Source organism: Hyposmocoma kahamanoa, unplaced genomic scaffold, assembly GCF_003589595.1.
Source record: "Hyposmocoma kahamanoa isolate Upper Pololo Valley unplaced genomic scaffold, ASM358959v1 63, whole genome shotgun sequence".
Lineage (NCBI taxonomy): Eukaryota > Metazoa > Arthropoda > Insecta > Lepidoptera > Cosmopterigidae > Hyposmocoma > Hyposmocoma kahamanoa.
Window position 1 is genome coordinate 19,311,205 of NW_020653851.1, and position 26,659 is coordinate 19,337,863.

At 35.4% G+C, this 26,659-nt stretch overlaps 3 protein-coding genes across 4 annotated transcripts in view; 2 read left to right on the plus strand and 1 right to left on the minus strand.

The window, feature by feature from the left end:
• The window catches only part of LOC113230210 (protein bunched, class 2/F/G isoform-like), a 172,685-nt gene extending 166,683 nt beyond the window's left edge, over nt 1-6,002 (plus strand). For both annotated transcript variants that reach the window (XM_026464028.1, XM_026464029.1), the window contains one exon: nt 4,983-6,002. In XM_026464028.1, the coding sequence (XP_026319813.1) occupies nt 4,983-5,195 (213 nt within the window). In that variant the 3' untranslated portion in view covers nt 5,196-6,002. The remainder of the gene's footprint in view (nt 1-4,982) is intronic.
• A 1,653-nt stretch (nt 6,003-7,655) lies between these two features.
• Nucleotides 7,656-23,416, plus strand: LOC113230225 (conserved oligomeric Golgi complex subunit 3). The gene is made up of 12 exons (XM_026464049.1): nt 7,656-7,820; nt 9,162-9,347; nt 10,797-10,923; nt 12,213-12,361; nt 13,584-13,843; nt 15,619-15,837; nt 16,732-16,871; nt 17,528-17,688; nt 19,121-19,326; nt 20,577-21,015; nt 22,351-22,533; nt 22,940-23,416. The coding sequence occupies exons 1-12, from the start codon at nt 7,671-7,673 to the stop codon at nt 23,216-23,218; spliced, it is 2,499 nt and encodes an 832-aa protein (XP_026319834.1). The 5' UTR covers nt 7,656-7,670; the 3' UTR covers nt 23,219-23,416.
• On the minus strand, nt 23,296-24,938 carry LOC113230226 (mitochondrial-processing peptidase subunit beta). The gene has a single exon (XM_026464050.1). The coding sequence runs from the start codon at nt 24,849-24,851 to the stop codon at nt 23,448-23,450; it is 1,404 nt and encodes a 467-aa protein (XP_026319835.1). The 5' UTR covers nt 24,852-24,938; the 3' UTR covers nt 23,296-23,447.
• Between the last annotated feature and the right edge of the window lie 1,721 nt (nt 24,939-26,659).

Sequence of the window (26,659 nt, forward strand, 5' to 3'; positions counted from 1 at the left end):
CTGTAATGTCCTTTACGGTGTATTGTACAACTTTCCCATTCGCTCCATATTACTTCAACCTTTCACAATCACAAATTGAAACCAGATACTCAAGTCAAATAGGTATGGTAGATAGTTCCGGAGGCATAGGGGTCACACGAGTTGGTCGAGTGCCACCAATATCGAGATCAAGCAGGCAATAATTTGCAACTAAGAACAGCGCGAGAGCGCACGCGCCAGATCTGAATCAAAGCACGAAGTCATTGCAAGCCAGGAAACGCTAGGAAAGTTTCTGAGAAAACCAACTTGTACCCCCGTAATGAAGCTGTCACGTTTGCCACAGCTACATTCTTAGAGAGCGTCACGACTTGATCCTTTAATACACCCCCTTCGTATACGAACCTGCTAATTTTATTTATTCAGACAAAATCGAAAGGAAATTTGCTTAATAACAAGATATTATTTTCATATGTTCTTTATTGAGTTTATCAGTTATAGTTGTTGAAATTTCTGAACTTCATTTTTGTAGATAAACACGACGGAAAAATACGATAATCTGCGGAAACGTACGCGACTTAAAGCATATTCCGATTGTTATGTTCAACGTCTTATCGAACGATGCGCATTCAGTAATCATCCGATTAAAACCAGATTCGTTCGAAACTTGTTATTGGCGAAACTCGCCTCGACCTTGCTTCAATGTTTAGCAACTGTGTAAACTATTCTTTCCAAAACATTTACCATAACATCTTTGCATCGTTCTTATGTTATTTTTACATTAATCTACTTTTAGCAATTATAGGTATATTGTTTTTATATTCTAGACGCAGATTTATCCTACCTAAGTACTTATTGATTTGACTTGTTCACTTCCTAATCAACAACATTCAAGCAGTCCGATGACTTGATTAAAGTCATCGGACTGCAGATACACTGTAGATGGACTCATAACATTCTCAATGAATCTTCACAAATTGCTGTTTTATGCCTGGTTTTGCATGTATAATTTCTGACATCACCGCCAAGGGTCAAATCACCATGCCAAGTTGAAGTGACCTTTTTGGAGATTATACTTGTTTATAGAACGTGTCTCAGAACGATAACATGGTCTACGTCAGCACTTTGTTTTTATTTTCTTCATGGTCGATTTAAGGACGTTTGTAAATCGGATAAGATTGTCTGAACAAAATTCAATTGAACGAATGAAACGTTTGTTACCGTTTCTATTTATTTTTGTCTAGTATCAATTATTGTAACTAATGGATTGTTCTTAGTTTTTTAAAGTACTATATCCTTCCAATCAACTTTAAAAGTTACATTTTCGCTCTGCATTCACAGTCATGAATATTATTTTAAAATATTTGTTGTATACAAATTTCAGCAATATTGAAAATTCCTATTATGTGTTTGTACACGTGCTTGCTGAAATACAAATTACTCCTGCAAATTTCGCCCTTTGTTAATATCGTTGACTTTATTTAAGACACTACATTCCTTAATAGTCGATTATTATTTGCCGATTGTGCTCGTTATTTGTATTGACATAATGATTTTAATAATTATGTTTATCCATTTGTGCCTTCATTATACGTAGAGATAGCTTGAGCATTATCATTTGTTTTGTATACATTTACTGTAGAGACTGTTATAATCATATTATGAGTATCTTTACCAAATAATATTATTATGTAAATGATTTAAAATTACTGTTATTTTATTGTGAAATTTAATGGCTACATTACCTTATTATTGACGTGTTGTATTGCTTTAGTCTGCTATAGTATGTAGTGTAGTTGTCCTTTTCATCAATTCTTTCCCATAGAAATACTAATCTAAATAATGATTCGTTTATAAAGTTGTATTTAAAATCTCACGCTATTTTTTATATTTCTTATTAAATGAAGCTATAAAACCCATACAATAGGCAAGTTTATGTTTTTCGTCACTGTGTATAGTTTTAGTAAGATTGTTATGATTTACGTATTATCTTTATAATATTTTTGTTGTGATCACTATATGAACAAAGTTCAAGCCTTTTTAAGTGACCATTTACAACATAGTTACAAACGGATCATATTCCGGTTATTATTATTAAACAAAATTAATTTGCTTTGCAACCCACTCATTGTAAACATTGCCGTTTCTTTCAAAGGAGATGATGTCACCTATAAAATGTATTATTCATGTAAATGAACGTCACCACAATAGTGTTTTGAACTTTTATGTTGTTTACGTATTCAGTATCCAGAACCGGTCCGTCTACCTTCCCCGCGTTGAATCTCTAATCACTGTTTTTATCACACCAGCTTACGCCATCAAATAAGGCAGCACATTTTTTTTTTTTGTTGCGGTCTTGATGTTTATTTGTTGCAATATTGTCTTTTATCTCACATGAAAATATGCTTACTATATTGAAGTACCGCAAGAGAAACATAATCATCGTGACTACATTGTTAATCCAACCGATCACAAATACTTGCTCAAAAATGTGTGTACATGATACATTCTCTTTTAAAATTGCCACGTTCAAAGCGCTCAAGGCCGTGCATTAATATAAGTCTCAAATCATAAAACACGTTCTAATTTGGAAGTTTCACATGCATTGGTATCAACTTAATTGCTAGTATCAGGTTCTCGTCCGACAATGTTGCTAGTTACTCCCTTGGACTCATCAGTCCTGTGCTCAGAGGAACAGCTTTGTTTACACATGTTTTATATTCATTTAACACTTGCCTAAATTGACCACTCATGACATGGTGATCACTCGGTTACTCAGCTACACCAGGTATTGAGCGCACCGTGTTGTCTTGTATCTTATCTAAAATGACATGTTTTTCGAGCACTCTGTCGTTATCTAGTTTACCTACTAACCTCTCCTGGATATACGCACATACAGATAAGTACTGTTTTAATGTAGTGCCATTGTCATATTCGATAAATGACACTCTAATCACTGTTTCCTGTTTTGCACCTGCTACTTATGATGTTTGTTGACCTTTGATTTTTCCAATATTTGCACACACTTGGTAATAATCGTTTGATTATGTCTCCCATTTGTACCAATGTTCGATATTGTCAATTGAACGCCAGTATCGTGAATTCTGTCAATATGTCTATTGGCGCATCGTCATTCTGGACTCACCGCATCAGCAACATAAGAACCGGAATTCATTGGTGCAGTCAACACATCGGATTGAAGGTGCCGACCTTCAATTAGAGTTGTTGACGTTGTTGGTGCTGTTGGAGTGGTTGCTGTTGTTGACCTACGCACCCACTAATAAGATCTCGTCAAGTAGCGCTGCTATTTTTACGATTCTAATTATAAGCTGGAAAAATGCGCACACGCCACTTTTAAACCGTCCATAATCTCGAATCCTTAAAACTTGATCACCAAACCTATTACATACATACAGATTATTCTCTTTTACAAGCAAAAATGAATCGCCATTTTTGTCGACCTTTGCGATAACTCTGAGAAAAAATAACTTTTATTAAAAAATAACTTTAATTGCATTTTATTTTTATCTATGGGTAGTATTATGGATTCCTTTGTCGACAATCTGGCATAAATTATAATTTTCTGCTCAATTCCACTTTGTTCTGTAATTGCCATCCGCATTCCTACGTCCTATTACCATAAGAATCTTAAATTCTGCAGTTTCATTAATAAATCTAGCTGAAGTCCTAGCATTTCTGAGTATATTCCTTCATAATGACATCTACTTACAAATTGTTTACAATCTGTTGGAATATTTTGTGCAGCGATATTTATTTGTTTATTTTTAGGCCATCGTTTGTTAACCTAAGATAGGTAGTTGAATTTAATTGGCTTTAGTAGACGGCATGCCGTATAGGTACATCGTCACTTTGCACTAGAACGTTAATACAAAAAGCCTTCAAAATAGTACCAACACTATTTCTTTTATTGGAATTTGTATGGTACGTTCGGTTCTGTCAATAATGGTAAATATTTCATTTAAAATTCTACGTTAATATTAGGTACGTTAATATTAGGTACACAACGAACGCTCTCGAAACCTGGAAAACTTCTGCTCGAATTTAATGTCGAGCGAAAGTCGATTGCTGTAATTTGATCTGATTGTCCGTTTGTGATCCATATTAATGTTTTTTTAGGAATTATTTTTAGTTTTGTATGAATGAATTCGGATTTTGCTCGTCACCTGTAAAAAACACCTTTGTTAGACATTCATAACGTACAAATTTAAGATTCATTGCAGCAAAGTAGCTTTTTCTCGACTTACGCACAGAAATGTCAACGTCCTCGTATCGCGCGATTTTTGAACGGAACTGGGGAAAACAAGTTCGATGAAAACAAGAGCTTATTGGTATCGTTATAGGCAGTGTTGTTGCGTTCAGGGTGCACGGGCCGGCCGCGTGGCGCGCTCGCGGGTGACGTGTTCGTCGACTCCGCCATTTTATATAGGGCGAGCGTGTGCGCAGACCATCAGTCGCCTGCTAGGACTCGCAAGAGCAACTTCGCCGCATTACTTTTCTTATTGTGCACTTTAGCCGCCGCCGGCTACATACACTGACCGTGAAAATTATTTTTTTCCCGTCGCGGTAAAATCATGATCGAATTTGTGCAACAACCCAGAGATGGCTGCCTCTACGAGATCAGACAAAAGGGACAGAAAGATCCCTGTTACGTGGTCGTGCCTAATAAAGTACGTTTTTCACTGTGCATTATTGTTTATCGATCTATTACTTCGTTGAAGTGTTTCGTAAAGTGCGTTTCGTTCAGTTGCTTCGTGATTACCGGCAATCACGCGTTTTAATCAATTTATAGAGAAGATGTTAACGCGCAGGAATAAATACGTTCTATCACTGATTGTGTTTGACTTTTTTTTTAGTAATGATTTTAGATGTCGACTATAATTTTCTTAGACGTGTTAATTACGTAACTACTAAATTTAAAAAATACACAGTATTCCCAAATAATTTTATTAAATTTGTTTAATGCATGTTTTTATCCATTGTTGCAGGATCTGGTTAAGAGCCACTTGATGTTCGCAGTGCGCGAAGAAGTGGAGGTACTGAAAGAACGCATCGCCGAACTGATGGAGAGAATTAACCAGCTGGAAGTGGAGAACACGTACCTGCGCGCGCACGCGTCGCAGGATACGCTGGCACAACTGCCAGCAGCAGGCGCGAAGCCGCCCCCACAGCCACAGGGTCCGCAGCCGCCGGTGTCGTAGAGCGCCGGGCCGCACCCCTGACCACGCCCGCCGGCCCCGCCGGCAGAGGTCCCAGGCCTCCCCCTCGGCGCGCGACCCCAGCAGCCGCGAGCAAACCGCGGGACCTGGGGAGTCACTATGGCTGTGTTATGTTAATTCGTAGGTTAACAAGGAACGAGTGGAAACGCGGTCGAGCGCCGAGGGAAGCTGCGCAGCTCGCAACGCCTCGCCTATCGATATAAATCACAGGAGTGTCAAGTTAGAGCACCGTCCGCGCCGGCCGGCATGTCCCGGAACTGAGTTGGGATGCCACCCGCGGCCCGCGTGCCTTGAGCCTTCAACATATTAAGCTTCGAAATCATACAAACTAGTTTATTTTATGTTATTAAATCTTTATAGAGTGCAGAATTTTGTTCAACCAGCCATGCTTTTGCTACGCATCTCAGCAACGAGTCCTGATGTTTCTATGTTTATAATTTCTCCAGTTAAAGTTTAGGTATCGCTATCAACATAATATATTCCAATTAAGATTACGCTGTAAGACGTGTGTTTATAATAATTGTAATGAAATAGTTGAATATTCCTATGCATTGAACAATGACTGTGTGTTAATTTATTTTCTATATTTTTTTATGTTTAAGTTATTTATCAAGTTTGAATTAAATTGCGAGAACTTGTACCTCGTCGGCCCGAGTATAATGATCTGTCGATAGGAAGTCGTGTGAAGTTTTCATTTAGTTTATACTTTAATTGTAACATATTAATGCATATAAAAGTTTGAATGTATTTTACTGCAGTCGACGTTAGAGTAAGTAAAGAGTCGTTAGATTAGAATCGTTGCGAGAATGTGGCCTCGTGCGGTCGCTGGCTTTAGTAAATTTTGCACGCTGAAACTGAAAACAACACTATTTTTATTCCAACACTATATCGATGATAGAGGTTATAGCGATTTAACACTGTATTTTTTTAAAGATTAAATTGTTTGTATATAGTACAAGTTGTGAGTCGGAATTATGTAAATAATGAAGAGTGTAATGAAAAGGAACCGTAGGCTGCCTTCAGTGGATCTTATTCCTGTTATCGTGAGAGTTGTATCTAAAATGTATAAGTTAAATATTCGCTGTATTTAAACTAGCTTCATTGTTTATCTATGAACAAGCGAACAAAGTAGCTGGGAGACTGAATGTGACGGAAACGGAATGTCGCGCAGCGAAGTGTTAGAGAATTTAAAAGCTCGGAATGTACAGAATTGTGAAAGCCAAAGTAAGGAAGGATCGTCCCAGCAACTAGTGTGTGACTATTTTACTTATAATAGAGTAGTGTTTTGTACAACGCTACTATGTGTATAAATGATTTTTGTTATAGGTCTCATAATTATTGTGGATATACAGTAATTTACTCCTAAAAACATTACCCTAGACCTAGATATGAATTATATTATTATAATACTGAAATTGTAAATATACTGTAAACAGAAATTGTCCATTATAGCTTATGTTGACCGGAAAGGTTCCTCATACCCAATAAATGCAAAACTACTCAATGTTGTTTTTAAATTTTTCAAACCTTTTAAGCTTAATGCACTTCTGCCTTTACTACTCGGCACTACTACTGGGAACAAATGTTAATGTAGAGTACAGTAAAAAAAGAAGAATATTCTCGTAAGATTCTGGAATCAATGTATGTATAGCTGAATCCCAAAAGAAGCTTATTTTGGTAACAAAAATTAATAGTCGTAACAAAGTTATGTGTTATGAACACGTAAAGTTTACGATGACGTTTCAGATTAAAAGATTATTTTTATGAAATTACACCGCGGTAACACTTCTAAAATAATAAAACGTAAATGTAGCGCCATCTGTTGATATTGACGAATGCTTAAAGGCAATGATAAGAAGTAACTGCATATTAAGTACACAAAGTGTCTTGTAGATGGCACTGCTTCTGGTAATGTTGAATAAGCTTAGTTGTGATAGTTCTCGAAACGTACGATAGATGGAGCAAAAGATTGATAATTTCCGTTTCTAAGCAATGAAATAAAATACGGCGTATATTTGTTTTTCTAACAAATGTTTTTGTTTGAAATAGTTTGAATTCACGTTTTTGATCTGAAAAAATAATTTCATTTTCTATGTAACAATCACAAAACCCTGAGAATATTGAGTATATTCACCTTATAGTTTCTACTACTCAGCACTAGATGGCGTAACATGTAAACACTTCTGGAAGAGAAGTTTGTACTTTTGTTCTAGACTGTTAAAGAATCTTTTTTGGTTATAAGAATATTTAATGAATTTCAATTTCACAATTATTGTGTTTCTCATATGTTTCTGTATATTTTCTGGTACTGTTCTATAATTCAACATTATGTTTGTCTATGGTGGATTTAGTTCCACCATAAATTGCTTGGTAATGTCAAATTGTCAAAATGGTACTGACGTCAGCTGTTTTATATTTCAAATGTTAAAAATAATTTCTTGTTATAAATAATAAATTATGGACAATATGAGTCTTAAAGAGATTCAAAGCAAGCTGTTACTATGGGAGGCCCCGGAGAATCCTCTAGCGCCGCTAACTTCAGAGCAGAGGGAAGCAATATTTGATTTGGAGTCCCTAATTCTTGGTGTTTCTACAGACCCTGAAGAAGTTAGTATTTATTTTACTTTCAATTTGGAATACTAGCGATTAATCTGAAAATGAGACATCCGATTTTAATGGTATTTCTATTTTATTATACTTTTGAAATTTAATTGTAGAGCTCGTAAAAAAATACGTGGACCTCAGAAGGTCTACTTTTTATCATGAAAACTTTTATATCCATTCATAGTGCAATTTTAACGCTTTTAATACTAGTCATGGTGATGTCCTATTGATATTTTCTGCAATGTCTTAATACTGACCGGTGGAGAATTGTATACAACTATGCCATATAGATTGGTCAGTGAATAAGAGCACCCAATGCAAATAATACACTTCGGCAATAATCCTGTTTTAGAGTAGCTAATTTTTATTTATATATAAATAATTTGTTCATAATTGTATGTATGTAATATGTAGAATATAAATAATTTATATTCTACATATGACATACATACAATAATTATTATTAGGGGTTATAGTATGAAATTGTCCTTTTCAAATTTTGGCTATTTTGAAGTGAAATAAAATTTTTTTGGGTAAAATTCAATTACAAAGTTTTTAAAATAAAATTCTAAGACTTCTATGTACATTTAAAATTTTAGTCATATGTTTTAGTTATACATGTATACATGTTAGACCAATAATCAATAGTAGGATTTCTTAAGGCAGAAGTTTTTAAACTTTTTTGTGTTGTAGACCACATGCCAATTTTTTCTGTTTTGTGTAGCTGCTCTTCTTCTTCTTCTTCAATGTGTCTTTGACAGCTGACACAGAGCTACTTACGTTAATTAATTTAACAGTATAGTGTGAAACTTTGTAAAAAAACACATATTAAGTTTTATATATACATTTATCTAACCAAATAGGTATATTATGTTGTTTGTTGTGAAATGTTTACTTCATAGGTAATTTATGTCTGTATTATAAAAAAATGTTCATACATAAAAAATCATCTGTGTAATATGATTATGGTAAGGCAAAATTTTGGTCACAAATCTTAAGCAGACTGACATTGGTCTTTTTCTCATGGACGCCCATTAATGTGTCATTATTACTAACTTATTTTTTTTGCCGCGTTGGTTTTGCAATGTAAACAATTCAAAACAGCACCTACATGTATAAAAAGTGCATTTTTGTTTGTATAATTTATTTAAATTTTCATGCCATTCATATTCCCAAATTACTAGTACCTGTTCCATGGGAACCAGTATCTCTTACTGTTGCACAGGTGCAACAAACAGTTACAATCATATTTGAGCCAGTGATCACCAGATCGTTCTTATAAATCAAGAGTAGTAAAATAAAAAGTGATTATTTAAATATACTATTTTCTGTTATTTTTCTTAGACCAAATCCCCACCAGATGAAGAGAGATCTCCGACATCAATACCACCAGTTGATTCAACATATGACTTCCTGGAGTGGTACGAGAAACTATGTGAGAGCAGTATCAAAGCTAACGATGGTCCGTATGAGGCTTATTATAAACAATTGGAAGAAAGAAGGAATGAATGTGTCGCTTTGACTAATCAGGTAGGGTCAATATTATTAATTTTTTAATGCGTAATGATCATTTCAAATAATATGTGCTGTTGGCATTGGATAGTCGGAATAACAAGTGGCTAATTGTTACACATTGTATGATCCAGACTCCAGATCCAGTTGCTCTTTGTAAATAACATTTACAATATTTTTTTTTTTATTTGAAACATCAGAGATCGAGACTACCTCCATGAGCTAAACGGGTTACTACCACGGATTTTTGTCATCCAAGTACGCAGAAGTTGTATAATAACCTTTAGTATAAAGTTTTTGTTTCACTATAGTTTTAAACCTTGTGAAAGGCAAATTTTGTATATCAACCGGAATCTTGTTATAGAAGCGTATACATTGCCCCTTAAATGATTTTTTGACTTTGTGAAGACAACTATCAAAAAAAGCTAGTTTATTTCTATTCCTCGTATTAATGTTATGTCTGTCACTATTTTTCATAAATAAATTGCTATTCCTTTTAACATAAATTACATTTTCATAAATGTACTGTGAGGCTAGTGTAAGAATGTTAATTTCCTTAAACTTATCTCTCAAAGATACTTTGGGGCCCAGATTGTAAATTGCCCTAACTGCACGTTTCTGCAGGACAAAGATTCTATTGATATCGGCGGCATATATTGTGACAATGTATTACACTTTACAGTGTGAACAATCAGCAAATATAGCAAATACATGATTTTTATTTAGCCAGGAGATAGAAGTATTGCATTTAATATCTACAGATATACAGTGTTTGAATTTTTAAGTGACAAATCCTTAAATTTGTTATCTAATTTTTGACATTTGTATATTTATTTTGACATTACTCAAATTATCATTATTATTATAACATCCAGTTACATTTTAAAATTATTATTTTTAAAATTTACCCATATATTTATTTTTTTATTTATTTATTTATTTATTCACTCTCACATAAGGAAGAAATATAACTATTACTTTGTTTAAATTACTAACAGACTTATTAGATCCATGTGTTCACAATATGTAATATCATTGAATAAGAAACATGTTATACTTTGTTTAGTCTGTCGAAGTGCATGTGAGTGAATTATTGAAAGTAATATACCTTCAATATTTTGTATGTCTAATGTTCGGCCGTACAGCTAAACTAAAACTATACTTAATTAAATTTTCATTATTATATATTCAATTATATATATAGGTATTCAATTCTTTTTTGTGAAATTACTCTACTAGCTTGTTATAATTAAAACTATACTTATTTTGTACATGTCAGCTTTTATACAACCTATTCAAACAACAAAAATGTGTAAATTTTTTGGCAATATCAAAGTTGCCATTTATTTTTCTCTAATGACTAGATTGCAGGTGTGTGATTGCCTGCAGCATTGCAAAATGTCCAAAGGTTAAGTACTCTAGTAGCAAATGTGCAATTTCTAATAGTATACTCTTCACATTTTTCAGATAACAGAGACAATGTCAGATCTCAATAAGTTGACTGAGGAGTATCAACTGGTGTCCAACAAGACAAATGCTCTGCACAATATGAGTGAGCAGTTATTGGCTGACCAAAACAAACTTTCTAGCATAGGTAAGTCCTGTTTTCCTGTGTTGTCGTACTAAAGGGCTTTAGACACAAATGCAATACCACACAAGATGTAGACGTACATGATGTAGCGCGTTGCTGGTACTTTCTCAGAGAAATAACATATTGATAAAATTAGTTCTTCTTCCTTCTGAAAAGAGTCAAAGCGCAAAACTGCAAATATGTATTTGTTATGTAATTAAAGATTTATGAAATAACAATGTTGTGACTTGTTATTTTATGATTCCTTCAGTTCTTTAGTACTGTTAGCCTTTTCTTCGAATTGTACCTCATTAGTAGTGATCACAATAGATCAGTTAATGGTTGCAGTGATGAAGGGCTGCTTAGGCCCTAAATGAAGGGCCTATAATAATGTCTTAGTAATAATATTAAAAATCATTTTGTTGTCTCCACAGTGCATGTAATAATATATACTTTATATAGCATCGAAATATAATCTGGTTGTATAAGCCAGTCTCTGAACAAACTAAAACTGTTTTCAGATAACTAAAAGATCTCGTTAATTTGTTTTTTAACTTGCATATTGTTTAAGTTGTTCTTATTGACCTTTTTTCTTTTACATTATTATTATATTTTACCTTTTTGTTTTTTCTCTGGTTACAATGTAATGCAATAAACCTTGTCACTCTTTTTAGTGGTAAAGTACAGAGCACAGACATAACATATGTCTGTGGTAGAGAGGAAGATTGGCTCTCACGTCACAGGCTACTTTGAGAGTGAGGAAATATATTTTGTAATGTTCTATTCTAACCTTATCCTAGATTTAATGTTTTTGCTGTGAAGGAACGCTTGGAAACAAATTCGTTAAAAAAAAAGAAAAACTAGGTCTCCACCTCTGGGCAGTCTTAATTCCTATGATTGACTAATTACAAGTGAAAACAAAATTCGAAATTTTAGTTACTATAAAATGATGTTTTGAGGAGGGAAAAGTAAAAGAGTAAGACTGTGTCTGTGTGTATGCATGTGTGCGTGCGCGAACGTGTGGCCGAATGATGAACTGGCAGACTCTTGATTCCTGTCTTGACTACTGACCATTCTGGTCTATGCCTGTATTTTAGACGCCTAAAACACTTGACTCTACTTAGTTTAGGCATCGCAATTACACATTAGATGCTAATATTAAAATGTATAACTTTACTATGAACAATGTATAATTTAGATTCCCTTATTACTTCTTATTTGAGTACTATAATACCTTTATTTATTTATTAAAGGTTCGACTTCGAAGCTCTGCATTTTCTTTTCCAATAATATATAAAAAAATTAAACTCCAGGTGATGAAATAAAGCACAAACTGCACTATTTTACACAAGTCGAGCATCTGTCCCAGAGACTGCACAGCCCCACAATGTCTGTCAATAGCGAGGCTTTCTTCATTGTGCTCGCCAAGATTGACGAGTGTCTCGAGTACATGAGGGACAATGTAAGTTGCAACAATGATTACTAAATATGAACTGCGATTTCCTACAGTAAATTACTCACTTCACTTCACTTTTTATTTTTATGGCTCCATCAATATGAGAACTGATGATTTTGCCAATGTCACAGTTGAAAGAAAAAAAACGAAACAAAAAAAAAATTTTCGCTAAGCTCTAATAGGACATTAACCAGTGTTGGTAAGTTGGAGTACGGGAGTACTCAGTTGAGAATGTAAAACAAAACAGCAAAACAATATTTATAAATATATGTTATTTAAGTGGATAAATTTACATAGAGTAACAATATGGGGGGAGAACACTAAAGTTAAGAGGTTGTTTATGTTAATGGGGCGGGGGAATTTTGGAGAAAGTAAGTTATAAAGTGGAACAGCAATATTAGGGCAATTGAAAAAAATGTGTTCCAAGGTACCGTCTTCTAGGCCGCACTCGCACAGAGAGTGATCTCGAACTCTGATTTTACGCAAAAATACAGTAAATTAAAAGTAAATTACTCTTCCAGCGGCCAAAAGCTGTATCATGTATTCATACTTTTATATATTTAATGGTTAAATTGAACATAAAGATATATAGAGTGAAAATTTGAGATGGTTCAGCAAGGGTAGCTACCCTAACTATCATAGTTACAAGAAAATGATCTAAGAATACTGTCTTTGAATTTTGAACGTATTCAATTGGCATTCACAGATTTAAAAAAAATGGTACAGTCAGCAATTTTCATGTAATTTTTTTCATGCCATTCGTTTCTATTTCTGGTAAGGATCAAAGGTCTATGGGAATTTCCCCTCGTCCTTACGATCCGTCTCGAATTTCCAACCTGTATAATAATCATCATCAACCCATTACAGATCTCACTTGTACACTGCACGGGTCTCATCAAAAGAGAGGGTTTAGGCTCTAGTCCGTCACATTGCCTTGGCAACTTATGAACCTTCTTCGATATGTAGGTTTCATCACGAAATTTCCCTTTACCGTTACCAAGAAACTACTAAACATTCATAAATCAAATGTCTATGAATGTGTGCGTTTTTTCAAAAATAAATTTTACGTAACTTAAACGTAGAAATCCAAGGTACATACATGCCGCGTCAGGGATATCTAATCGTTGACCTCTTAATTAACAAGGAACCGCTCTTCGACTTGGCTACCATCAATCTTCCGAAGAAGGACTTAAGAAGATGATTCCAAGTTAATATCTTCGTTTTCCAGAGTCACTTCAAAGAATCACACACGTACCTCGTTAAATATCGGCACCTGCAAAATCGTGCGATCTCTCTCATCCGTTCATATGTTACTCACGTGTTGAATCACGCCACGGAACAAGTGCTTGCGCCAAAGGATGAAGATCCGAACGATCAAGAGACTATAGATACGGCGTATGCTGTTTACTTCGGAAAGTTTCAAGCCGCTGCGCCCAAGTTGAAAATGGTTATTAGTGAAATTGAAAGACGTGCTGCCGTTAATGCTGAGTAAGCGTGTTTTTTTTTTTGGACTTTATTTTAATATTTTAATAGTAATAAAATGGATATCGAGTTCTTAGGTTTTCGCGATTGTTACACATAGGAAATGAAACTATTTTTCCGGATTGAAATCGCGTATATTTGTTTTTTTCAAACAAACCGACGTTTCGGGCCCTTTACAGGTCCTATGGTCACGGTTGACTGAGGTGGTACAGTCTTCAACCAGTTATGTCTAATATTGATGCAAACCCGTAAAATTAAAAATAAGGTATTTAATTAATAACTATTGTAACTATAGTGTGGTTTGCGTCAATATTAGACCTGGTTGAAGACTGTACCACCTCAGTCAACCGTGACCATGGGACCTTTAAAAGGCCCGAAACGTCGGTTTGTTTGAAAAAACAAATATACGCGATTTAAATCCGGAAAAATAGTTTAATCTCCTAAATAAAATAGATTTTAAAAAATTCAACCAATTTTCAACTCGTTAAATCTGAAACCGAATGCGTGAATTATTTTTAAACTGAATTAATTAATTTACAAACTTAGTATTTTAAAAACGAGTATTGCATGGATAATTGCGTGAAATTTATCATTGGACAGAATAAAGACTGGATTTCATCTTACTGTGGTATGTAGGATCGAGACTTGTTGACATGATATAACCGTTTGTCATGTAGTCTAACAATATTCTTTCCACAACTAGAATGAATGAGTGACTGAAGTAAATGTTTATTGCTGCATTAAAAATAACAACGTACATATGACAGAACTAACTATTGCTTATTGCTAGTTTAGTTATACCCAATTAAGCTGTTGTGTTAACGAAAAACTTTCAAACTTGATTGTTGATTTTTTAAATTTTTACCCAGTATTCTTTATTGCAAGTTAAAAAATTGCAATTGAAATTTTGGAGTTGGAAACGGGGTTGTAACCAAAAAAGAGTATTTTCTAATGAGTCTTAATTTTACATTTATAAAGATTAAAAGAAAAGTTAAAAGTTGCCTGGGTAAAAAAATCATTTCGGCTGCGTTCAGTGTTTATTAATTCAAATTCTATACAGGGTTATTTGTAAAATACTTACAACCTCGCAGGACCATATTAGTAATATCATAAACAACAACTTTTGTTCTGGACTTTTTATAATACGTAATAAGTTTAGCAAAATAAATTTTTAAGTTTTTGTTGCACTACTCCTTTTAGCTCTGTAGGTATTTCATAGTAAATTCAAATATGTAAGTGTCCTCCTCGATGATTTATTTTGTTACCACACAGAGTTATCATTGTATAGAGCGATCTATTTAAATATTTTTATTTAGTAAAATTTGATAAATTAAATTTGTATTGAATTGATATGCGATTATTTTTTTGTGAAATTACTTCACATTTTGTTATAATTATTAATACAAAGACCGAACACTTAAAAAAAATTCCTTCAATCCGACCGTATTCGGACCGATGTCTTCTAGCAAACCGTGTCAGACACTAAGCCACGGAATGAACCAGCGAACCTCACGAATTTTTCTATGTGCTTATTGTCGGATCTTTATATTTGGTTTTCAACGATTTTTTAGCCGTAGCGCCATCTATGAAAGTATTTCGTCATCCAGTTAGGTAGGTTTACAGCTATCAGCCCTGGCTAGAGATGTGGCTATTAACTGTAATTGAAATGTAAAATTTGATAAATTATTAAAAGTTATGGAACAAAAGTTTATTGTTCATAATGTTAGTAATTTAGTCCAACGAGTTTGTTAGCTAGCTGACCGGTACAATTTTATTTTCAGCTACGCATCTCTTTTGTCGGACATCCAGCGAGAGTACGCACAGAGGCGGGCTCGCGTTGCGGGCGCGCCCACGGCTACGGCCTTGGCCACCGCCGCGGCCAAACATCTGCGTGATCACTGTACGTTGGTGCGAACGTCGTGTTCGCTGCTCGCGCACGCTTGTCGCGACGAGTGCGCCTTGTACGCGCATTTCTTCACCAGCTCTTCTCAGGCGTTAGAGTAAGTGATCAAAGTCAAGATCATTTATTTACTAGAATGCGTTTAACAAGATCTTAGTATATAATTATTAAAATAGGTGTGCAAATTTTGTTGTGTTATATACAATGTCTTGAAATCTATATATTACTATTTCATGTCTTAAATTCTGAGTATTCTCTGACTGCATAGAAACAGTGGTCCATTACCCAAATCGACAAGGCGTCTTTAAAATCGTGACCCCTTAACTGTTTTAAATGGTTTGGTAGATGATTGTATACTTTAATGGACATATTAAATGAGTTTTTCTTATAAATGTGTTTCATAAGGAAAACTCATTATTTTGGCTCTAGTTTGTCGCTGTAATACATCACCACGTTTTTTAAACTAGCGTGGGTGGTTATCTACAAGGACAGGAGCGCGTCGATCTTCACACTTAAGTGTCGATACTACCTTAGCTTGAATTCGATTTTTTTCCGTACTAATACGGTTTATTTTGCTTGGATAGAGCGGCAGAGACATTGGATTTATTTTGGATATTATTTTTTTACAATCTTAATTAACGCCAAAAATGTGTATCGTATAGTATACGTGTTCTATTTAGTTCAGATGATGATTAAAAAAATCATTGATATAATAATATGTTATGTAACTATTGAATACAGCGATTTTCTTGTAAAATTACAAGGTAAGTTTGTGTTTTTAAATCAGGAAAATGTTTAGGAATCGTGTTTTCACACCATATAGTAATCAGTGTACATGCTCAATTTGACTATATATTTTTTCCAAAGTGATTGTTTCAACACTTTCATTGTTATGCGGAATAAACCAAAGCCATTTGAGGTTGTACAGACTGTACCAAGAACAATAGCGCACTCCTAATATTGTAATTTAACCAAAAAATATTATTAATCACAGGGACTACCTCCAATCTCTTTGCAACGGTCTATACGAGTCGTTGCGTCCACACATCATCCACATAAACCACCTAGAGACCTTGGCCGAGCTATGCATTATCCTTCGAGTTGAAGTCATTGAGGAACAGGTCCAGAATGATCGTGAGTATTCCGTTTAAAAATCTAGATACACATTTAAATCCGGTGATTTGTTGTATCAGTGTTTAAAAAAGAACGACCAAAGAAGCAGTTGCCCATACTACAAGGAACACCTATACGGTCAATACTGAATTACCTACTTGCTCTTGCGTTTTAAAATTATTACTCACGAAGTTATCGAAGGAACAAGCTGAACAGAGCATACACCACAAACGTCTCTGCTTAATGACCGAATAGTAAAACGCAGCGAAGACTACAAATAACAGATTAAAAACTAGTGATGAAACGATAACAGATGTAAAACTTAATGATAGCTGTAACGGAAGCGGATGCGGAAGTATAAATACTATGAAGATATCAAAGAAAAATACTTCAGGAACGTTTTAAACTTCATAAACGGAAACAGACGTGAAAAAGTGTGCTGAACTTCTACTGTTGCGGAAGCAGAAGACTGCAGAACACCTGTCTACCCAAAAGAGAAAAAATTGGCATAATATGGAAAACTAGACACAAAAGTTTGGGTACCTCTGTTCTATAACATAAAGGCAGTGGGGAAAATTATTGAACCATAGAAGTCCTTCATAAGCCCTACATCAATTGTATCGTCTTGTTTTTGTAGTCGTTTTACTCTTTAATCTTAACCTTTTCCATTTTTCTAGCTACAACCCTCCACGCATTGGGGGTAGCAGCCCGTGCTCTTCTTCAAGACGCGCAAGAGAGATTGGTGTTCCGGGCTCACGTACATCTCAGGGCCGACGTATTAATGTACCGACCAGCGCCCGGTGACCTCGCCTACCCTGACAAACTTGAGATGATGGAGGTCAGTTTCTATTAATTACGTGTATTACTATAATCGTATATATTTTGGTAAAGTGCAAAAAATTATTTATTATGCAAGTATATGAACAGTAAGATACAAGTAAGCAATTTTACTTAGTTTAGTTAGTACTATTAACCTTAATTAAAGTTTTGTAAACATACATAATATATATAAATAAAAGGTTTAATAAGATTCATGTATTTAAGTTAAATTTGTATACAGAATAAATTTATCTTTATCTTATTTTTATTTTATCTTTAGTAGCAGTAGAGCTCCTTGTGAAGAGTTCGTCCACTAAAGTACTGCCACCTTACCTATTTTTGCCGCCAAGCAATAATATCAGCATTACTGTGTTCCGGTTTTGAAAGGTGCTGGTGAAATTACAGGCACATGGGACTTGTCAACTTATGTCTCAAAATGATGATGAAGTGCAGTAGCAGTGCCCCTCAGATCTTTGCGATTTAAATCTCTGAGTTGTACTGCAACTGTTATGGACAGACGAGTCGCTTACCACCAGGCGCACGACGTATTCGTCTCGTTACTTAGTGTCATAATAAAAAGCCACTTAATTGTACCTTATTAATTATACCAAAATCCATTATCTTTGTTACGTAACAATGATAATGGCACACCATGCCCTTTGTCACTAAACTAAAAAAATAAATTGAATTTATTTTAGATACGTCGATTTTGATTTACATGTTCTATAGTGTGATATAAATAAAATTAGTTTTCTACAGTGTTACAAAAGGGTTCAGTAAGTGTTGAACAGCACTTGTGAGGACCCATAAGCACCACGTTCATTTTAAATGTTACAATATTCTGTTGAAATGTTCCCAATTTTTATGTTCAATATATCTTCTGATATGTCTCTCTCGACAAATAATTTATATGCTCCTCGCATTATATGAATAGGCAAATAATTCCACACTCGCAACCGGACACAAAAAGCAAAACAGTTCTAGCATTTATGTGGTATGATGACCACATTGTTTTGAGATCCCAGTCCACGTCTGTTCCCCGCTGATAGAAAGGTTTATTAAAGCTGAAAATACAGTAACATGAATTCTCAATAACTGCACTTTATAAAAATTCATAGTATTATCTTTAACCTTCCTATACCCGCGCCAAATAGGTGGTGGTGGTAAAGGTGTGTGAAACCGAAAGGGCCATTTTCGTATGTTGTTTTGTATAATCGTACAGAGTACTAACAAAACCGACCTCAAAAGTCATCCCCTAGTTTGCCACCCTTGGAGGTGGAATTAAAAAAAAAAGAAAAAAAATAGACAGTCGAATTGAGAACCTCCTCTTTTATTTGAAGTCGGTTAAAAAAGGTCTATCATCATAATCTAATTGTCATTATAATTTTTAATATATCATCAATCATTCCATTGAGTTTTTTGTTTCATTCATTCATTTTTATTGTCTACAGCAAATCGCTCTATCCATTCAAGAGCAATCTATGAAACGCAGCGACTCGCGCAATTCAATGGTGTCCGACGTATCAGCAACATCACAGGAAGTCGCTAACATCAATGTGGAAGCCCAGAGAAGACCACAAGCCTCCCCGGCTGATTTACATGGCATGTGGTATCCAGGTGTTAGAAGGACTCTCGCCGCTTTATCTAGGCTTTATAGGTAAGGAGTGTATAGTAACTTGTCATGTTACAATAATCTATTGTCATATCTCTCAACTTATTAGATTGTGTGGTACACAGCAGCTATACCCTAGTTGGGGGAATGCTTGCCTTTTTAGGTCTTTGGTTTGATTCCCACTTGGAGGCCTGCACCAATAATTGCACTACTAAGTTATTTTTTTAACTGCCTCCGTGGCCGAGCGGTTACCATGCTGGATTATCACGCAGAGGTCCTGGGTTCAATTCCCGGGCCGGGAGAAATATTTGTACGGCCTGCATTTATTTATCTCGTGAGTTTTGGTGTAATTTGTGGTTGTCTGTGTGTGTGCCCATACACTCGCGATACACAGAAAAATTCGTGTTCGGTTTTAAAACATGTTGTGTAAAATGTACACATGATTCTTCGAAGACGTGGGAGGTCCCCAAGCCGTTGTAGTCTATGACCTTGTTACGATCTATGAGTCTATGAACTCTTATTACGATTCAGTTTAGGACTTATAATGAATCGTTGTGAGACAGCGCTACATGAAGTGTATATCACCATCCCGCTTTTTTTACGTTACAGACCTACACTGAACTGTAATAAGAGTTCATGGTAAGGCCCGTGTGCAGTTCGACGTGAATGTTGTTGATGATAATGATGAGCGTCGAAAAGTTGCTACGTACAAAACCTAGATGGCAGAACTTCTCACTCAGTATTAGATTAAGGGTTACACGAATTTTCTTTCTTTGAATCGATTTTTTGTATCTTAATCATTGACTTACAATTATATGGACGTCGGGTCCGCGCTAAAAAGTGTCCGAACTTATAGGGCGTTAAAATCATATACAGAGCGTCATTCACGCTTTAGTCTTCGTTTGTTCGCCTGACAGCGAAGCAAGCAAAATAATCTGAGGCATTGAAAATGATAGGTGTATATTATTGATATAAGATGTTTTGGTAGCAGTAGAGCTCCAGAAAGTTAGTCCAGGGAAGTACTGCCACCTTTCCTATTTGTGCCGCCAAGCAGTAGTGTCAGCATTACTGTGTTCTGGTTTTGAATGGTAAGGGTGCTGATGAATTTACAGGCATATGGGACTTGGGAACTTATGTCTCGGGGTAACGGGCGCGGTGGCAGTGCCCCTAAGATCTTTGCAATTTAAAGCTCTGAGTGGCATTGCAATTGTTATGGACAGGCGTGTAACTTACCATCTTGACATTATAAAATAATAATTTTATATGTGTTTTCATTATTTTAAATTCTTTTCCAGATGCCTGGAGAAGAAAGTGTTCCAAGGCCTAGCACAAGAAGCGATATCGCTCTGCGTGCAAAGTATAGACAGCGCTGCTAAACAAATATCAGCAACTAAAACCAACATTGATGGGGAACTATTTCTAATCAAACATTTACTCATTCTAAGAGAGCAGATCGCTCCGTTTCAAGTTGACTTTGTTATCAAAGAAACTACTTTAGACTTCAGCAATGTTAAGAATGCAGCATATGGCCTTATTCAAAGGCACAGGCAGATATTTTCATTAAACTCCAATAATGCGTTGCTGGAGTTTCTTTTGGAAGGAACACCTATGGTGAAAGAACATTTGCTGGATTCGAGAAAGGAGGTCGATCGACAGTTGAAAAGTTGTTGCGAGACATTTATAAAAGACGCTTCTGAGTTGCTGGCTGGACCTATTATATCTTTTATTGAGAAGGTACGTAGTATGTACTTACATTATAGAGATTGGAAAAACTGTTTATCAATTTAAAACATTGCGTGCTTAAAATGCATTTTTCACTTAACTGGTATAAATGGTTTGAAGCTTTTTTTTTGTTGGGTACTTGGCTTCTGTCCCACTGAGGTCAATTCTCTCAGTGTCCGGGTTGAAAGATACACGGTTTATTTATCAAGATTCACTCAAACGACGATGAAGGGTTTGAAGCTTACAAAATCGATTAGAAAAACGTTTCAGGGTATAGACTTTATTTTAAAAAAGCTTGCAACATAGTGTTGACAGTGAAAAACGAGAATAGTCCATCAAAATTTTCTTGTAAAACACGGGTTTCATTTCTATTTATAACATTATTATTCTCATTGAGGAATTAATTTGTTTACGGAACATATACGGCGGAACTTGAAACTTAGTCACGTAAAAAATCAAATTGTTGTGTATTGAACTGAGTAACATCTGGACTAAATTCTTTCAACTTATAACACCCTTGGTGTAATAAGGTCTTATTTACCATAATGAGATCTTTTGAGGAGATAGAGAGGCTTAAAGATTCTACATACGAAATTAGCCGATAACCTTCTGTGCTTTAATATTGGAGTGTAGTAAAACTTATCATATACATAATCTCCTTAGACGACATGCGTAGTCAGTTTGCACATCAATTTTCATCTCTGGCCCCCAGCCACTATGTCGGGTTTGACTGTTTGTGGTACCGTCGTTGTTTCCGATTTCCTGGTGAATACGAGTGTTTTAATTACTTACTTTGGGATCGGAGCAACGTATGTGATTTCGTCTAGTATTCATTTAATTTGTTTCAAATTGCTTGTATTATTTTAATGACTTTCATGAGATAAAACCAATCAACTTATGATTACATGTGAATTTAAAATCTTTTACACTAGATTAAGGATTATTTTTGAGTACTTTTAATAAATCCGTTTTTGATATTTTAAATGGAATGCAAGTAATATATATAAACTACATACATAAACTTTGAACAGGTAGACCTATGTCCTAGGGGCTTGAATGAGTACACTAGAATGTTGTTTCAATTAATATGAGCATTTTAGACATTTCACTCTATAGGCTTATTCAGTGCAATGACACTAATAAATTAACGTACTTCTAATGAGGAGACTAACAGGATTTTTTAGATCTTACGTTTTATAAGCACGGTTTTTCTTCTAAAAATAGATATTATAACTTTGTTAATATTCGAAGTTTAATATTATTTTAGGCTTACCACATCTGCAATACTCCTTTTCTGCATCCTTGACAGTTTTGGGTTTTTAAACATTTTGATAATTGCCAATGCAGGCTCAAGCTATGACGTCCGTCGAAGGTCAGTATAAGACCCAACCTCCGCCTCCTGAAGAAATGGCCATCGTAGTAAAAGAAGCCCAGAAAGCAATCAAGGCGCACCTCGCGCCGCTGCAGCGGTCCATGCAGCTTTACTTGGCCAATAAGGAGACTGAATTTATTCTCTTTCGACCTATCAGGGTATGTAATTTTTTAATCACTTCAAATTCAGGTTAAGGATAACCTTGGCTCTGCATCAACTTTTAGGGTCGTATTCTAGAACTCTACTTAATGCTCAAGTCAGGATTTGAGTATGGTTTAAAGCACTCGAAATCATACTCAAGTCCCTGCCATTAGGGTCGTACTTCCAGTGCAATCCTAACTTGAGCATTGAGTAGAATTCTAGAATACGACCCTGAGAGAAACCAAGCGTAAGACATTATTATCATACAATGGCATGTTATTTGACTATCTTCAACCATAAAAATTGGAATTAATTGGACTACTTTAGTCCAATGTCAAACTAATAACTATTTGAAAATGAAATCCAAAACCTGTACATTTGTACAAAATGTGTATATTTTAATGGTGTTCTTCTTTCGTACAGAATAACGTCGTCGGCTATTTTGTGGAATTGGAACAGTATATTGCGAATGCTTACAATTCCCATGAAGATGCGCTCATAATAGCGTGTCCCACACCAGAGCAGGTATCAGTATTTATTTCTTCAGCTAGTCTTATTAGCCATAGTGAGCCAGTGTTGCCGTATGGCAAGAAGAGGAAAATCAGCACAATTCGCAAACCTAGTGTGACCAGCGTGCCAGAGAAAAAAGACGAAAAACCCTCTACTGACCCCCTGGAGTCACCAGACACCACCATTATGTAGATAATTTATTAATTAGATAATAAACAATAATACAAAATGGATTAAAAAACAGAACTGTTTATTTACAGATTGTATTTATTTATCTTATTCTTCTAACAATAAATACATTCCACCAAAGACATTTTGTTTTATTTCAATAAAACAACAGACATTTGAGTGACAATTTAATGGGTTCGTTCTTAATTGATTTAAATTTCGAATCTAAAAGTAAACTATTAAAAATATTAATTTACACTCGCAGCCAGTACATGCCAGCCCGGAGTCTGGTGTAGTCAGGAAGACCTTCAGTAGGTCCTACGGCTGCAACTACAGGGCAGCGGTCATAAATGAACTTATTGCAAACATCACGAACATTCTTGGCAGTCACAGATTCAATCCTGGCATCAAGTTCATGGATAGGTATACGGCGACCATAGCATAGTATCTGACGACCAATGTCTTCACAGATGGGAGTTGTTCCATCAAGTTGGAGCAGCATGTTGGTCTTCAGAAGGTTCTTTGCACGGTCAACCTCGGCTTCAGTAACAGATGTGCAAAGCTTCATCCATTCTGTCTGTATATTATAAACCATGTCTTCAATCTGTAAGGGTTCTGAGACAAAATAAATACCCCACAGACCAGTGTCCTTGTAGCAAGTGTTGAATGACTGGAAGCTATGGCAGAGGTTCTCAATAGATGCAGCTCGAGCCAGGTAGGAGGCATTGTTGGCACCACCTCCCTGAGAACGGTCCCAAGCTCCAACAAGTGTGTTGGCAACCATTAGAGGAATGTTGTCAGCATCGGTCCAGCCGGCTCCCTCAACAGCAATTGCAATATGCGCAAGAGGCATAGAGTCATCTCTTACTCTAATCTCAGATCCAGTGTAGCGGCATGGAGCTAGTTCTGGAATTTCTCCGGCAGAGTTCTTCAGGCCACTAAAATGCTTGTTAGCTAGATCAACTAATTTCTGGTGGTCAACTCCACCAGCTCCAGAAAGGACAATACGTGCAGGCTGGTAGTGAGTCTTGATGTATTGCTGCAGGTCAGCCTTAGAAATTTTCTTAATGTTCTTGGTGGGGCCCAAAATAGTCTGGCCCAATGGAGTACCCTGGAAAGCTGTTGCATGCAAGTGATCAAACACCACTTCTTGGAGATTACTTTCGACGTCTTGCATCTCCCGAAGGATGACGCCTCGTTCTCGTTCGATTTCGGGTTCAGCGAGCGAAGAGTTCTGGATGATGTCTGCAAGGATTTCTACAGCAACTGGTACGTCATTGGCGAGGCATTTGGCATAAAACACTGTCTGTTCCCGGGACGTGTAAGCGTTGAGGTGCGCGCCCATGTTTTCTACGAGCAGCTCCAGGTCTGTTTGCGATCTTTTGCTAGTGCCTTTGAAAGCCATGTGTTCTAGGAAATGAGCGACGCCATTGTTTCTGGACGTTTCATATCTCGAACCGGCATCTATCCAAAGTCCTACTGTAGCAGTAGGAGCGCCGGAGTCCTCTGAAGCGACACGAATCCCATTATCAAGAACAGTGAGCTTAGTTGGTGGCACATTCACTAGGGCCTGCTTATAACCCACTGCCGTCGCCAGGAGACGTACCTGGTTGCCCTGTTTGGGCAGTAACCTCAACGTAGTCGCTACCTTCAACATTTTTCTGTTGTTCCTTGCTTTTGTTACTGTAAAATTTCTGTTCGCTGATTTACGTAATAAATGGGCAATAATCTAGCAAGCCTCCCCAGCTGTCAATTCAGAAAAGTTTAATGTTGCCAACCGAAACGAGAGTTACCAGATGCGTGACAAATGAATTCTTACTCGTAATTTAGTAAAAACACGGATTTTTAAACTTCATAAAAGTTCGTGATTAAAAAGATCATAATAAAACTTCATTCATTTAGTTATGAGTTGGATTATCATTCGAGTCATTTTCTGAGTTAATAGTAGTCTGTAGTGCTGACAAATACACTAACTAAAAGCATAAATTGTTTCACGATATATTATTTTGCTTTTTATAATTGTTCAAATTATTTCAAAAAATTATAGCTCATCAGTATAACGTAAGAATAGTTCTATTTGTTAATGTTATTCACTTTATATGAAAAAATATTTTTATTAAATTTGACCTTGACTTCTGCTCTCCCGATTTTTTTCTTATATTACAATAAAATTATCTTTACATAAAGCTAACTCTATAAGCATTAAAATATGGTCAATTTTATTCATTTTGCACGAAAAACATTTCATCACAGTCCCATACAATGAATTGATCCTTACGTTGAAAGCACTAAAAACAATTGTTGATTATTCGTAACCCTTGACCAAAAAATTTACTATACCAAAATAGTTAACTTTAACTAACTGCCTCCGTGGCCGAACGGTTACCATGACTGCCACGCAGAGGTCCCAGGTTTCATTTTTCAACTTATGTCTTAGGGTGATAGGCGCAGAGGCTGTGCAGGTCGATTTAAAGCTCTGAGTGGCCTGCAACTGTTATGGACAGGCGTGTCGCTTACTTTCAGGCGCACGTCGTGTTCGTCCCATCACTTAGTATCATAAAAAAAACACTGTATACAAAGTGATAGCATATACGCGTGCTTACACTACGAAACTTAGCATATCAATGTGAAAGCCAATGGGGGCATTAAAGGACACAACCGCGCACTGCCTACAGAGAAATAGCATTACCTGATGTAATTCACCAAAGTTGAGTTAATATAATGCGTTTTAACATAGTGTATAACCATGTCGTAAAAATTATATAAACAAATATTGAAACATGCACTTTCTTGTATGTAGTACTACATAATCTTGGCGGAAACAAAATATAATATTAAAAAGGTACATAATTATGTATAAATAAGTAACAAGATGTTTGTTACACCTGTTTTTTTGTCCCTAATAAAATAAAATAAAAGAAGCGCTAGTAATGCAAATAATAAGGATAGCTATTTTTTTCTACTATTATAGAAATATTTGGATAGAATGGTAACTCTTTGACACGCATGGCATTTGACACTTCAAACTATTATTGCCAATAATGAAAATTTGTTCACATTAAGTTTTTTATAGTAAAATGTCATTTGAAATTTATTTCATCACGTAATGCAAATTACTACGTAAGATTTGTGAAGAAACGGTTCTTATTTACACTGTAAATTGCGTTTATATATCAATAATACATCACTTACAATTAGCTCATAGTAAATGTTATTTAATTTGGAAATCATAAATTATTTTGCAAAATTTACAGCAAAAGGTACTCTTCGATTACGTCACTTTTACGTTTCAACTTACACAAACCATTATTATATTTTATGTTAAAAATGCATATTATTTCATGAGAACTCTAATAATGCTAATTTTAATCATAAATATAATCGCATACTGTAATGTTAATTTTGGATGGTGATTGATACCTTGATTTAACTTTCCTATTTTATAAATAAAATTTAAAAAATTAT

What these genes read in the sequence shown, in the direction of transcription:
- LOC113230226 (XM_026464050.1), bottom strand. Translation starts at nt 24,851, where the DNA reads ATGTTGAAGGTAGCGACTACGTTGAGGTTACTGCCCAAACAGGGCAAC.
- LOC113230225 (XM_026464049.1), top strand. Translation starts at nt 7,671, where the DNA reads ATGGACAATATGAGTCTTAAAGAGATTCAAAGCAAGCTGTTACTATGG. An exon ending in TCGAGTACATGAGGGACAAT is followed by an intron (nt 12,362 to 13,583) that starts GTAAGTTGCAAC and finishes TTCGTTTTCCAG; the next exon opens with AGTCACTTCAAAGAATCACA. An exon ending in CGTGCTGCCGTTAATGCTGA is followed by an intron (nt 13,844 to 15,618) that starts GTAAGCGTGTTT and finishes TTTTATTTTCAG; the next exon opens with CTACGCATCTCTTTTGTCGG.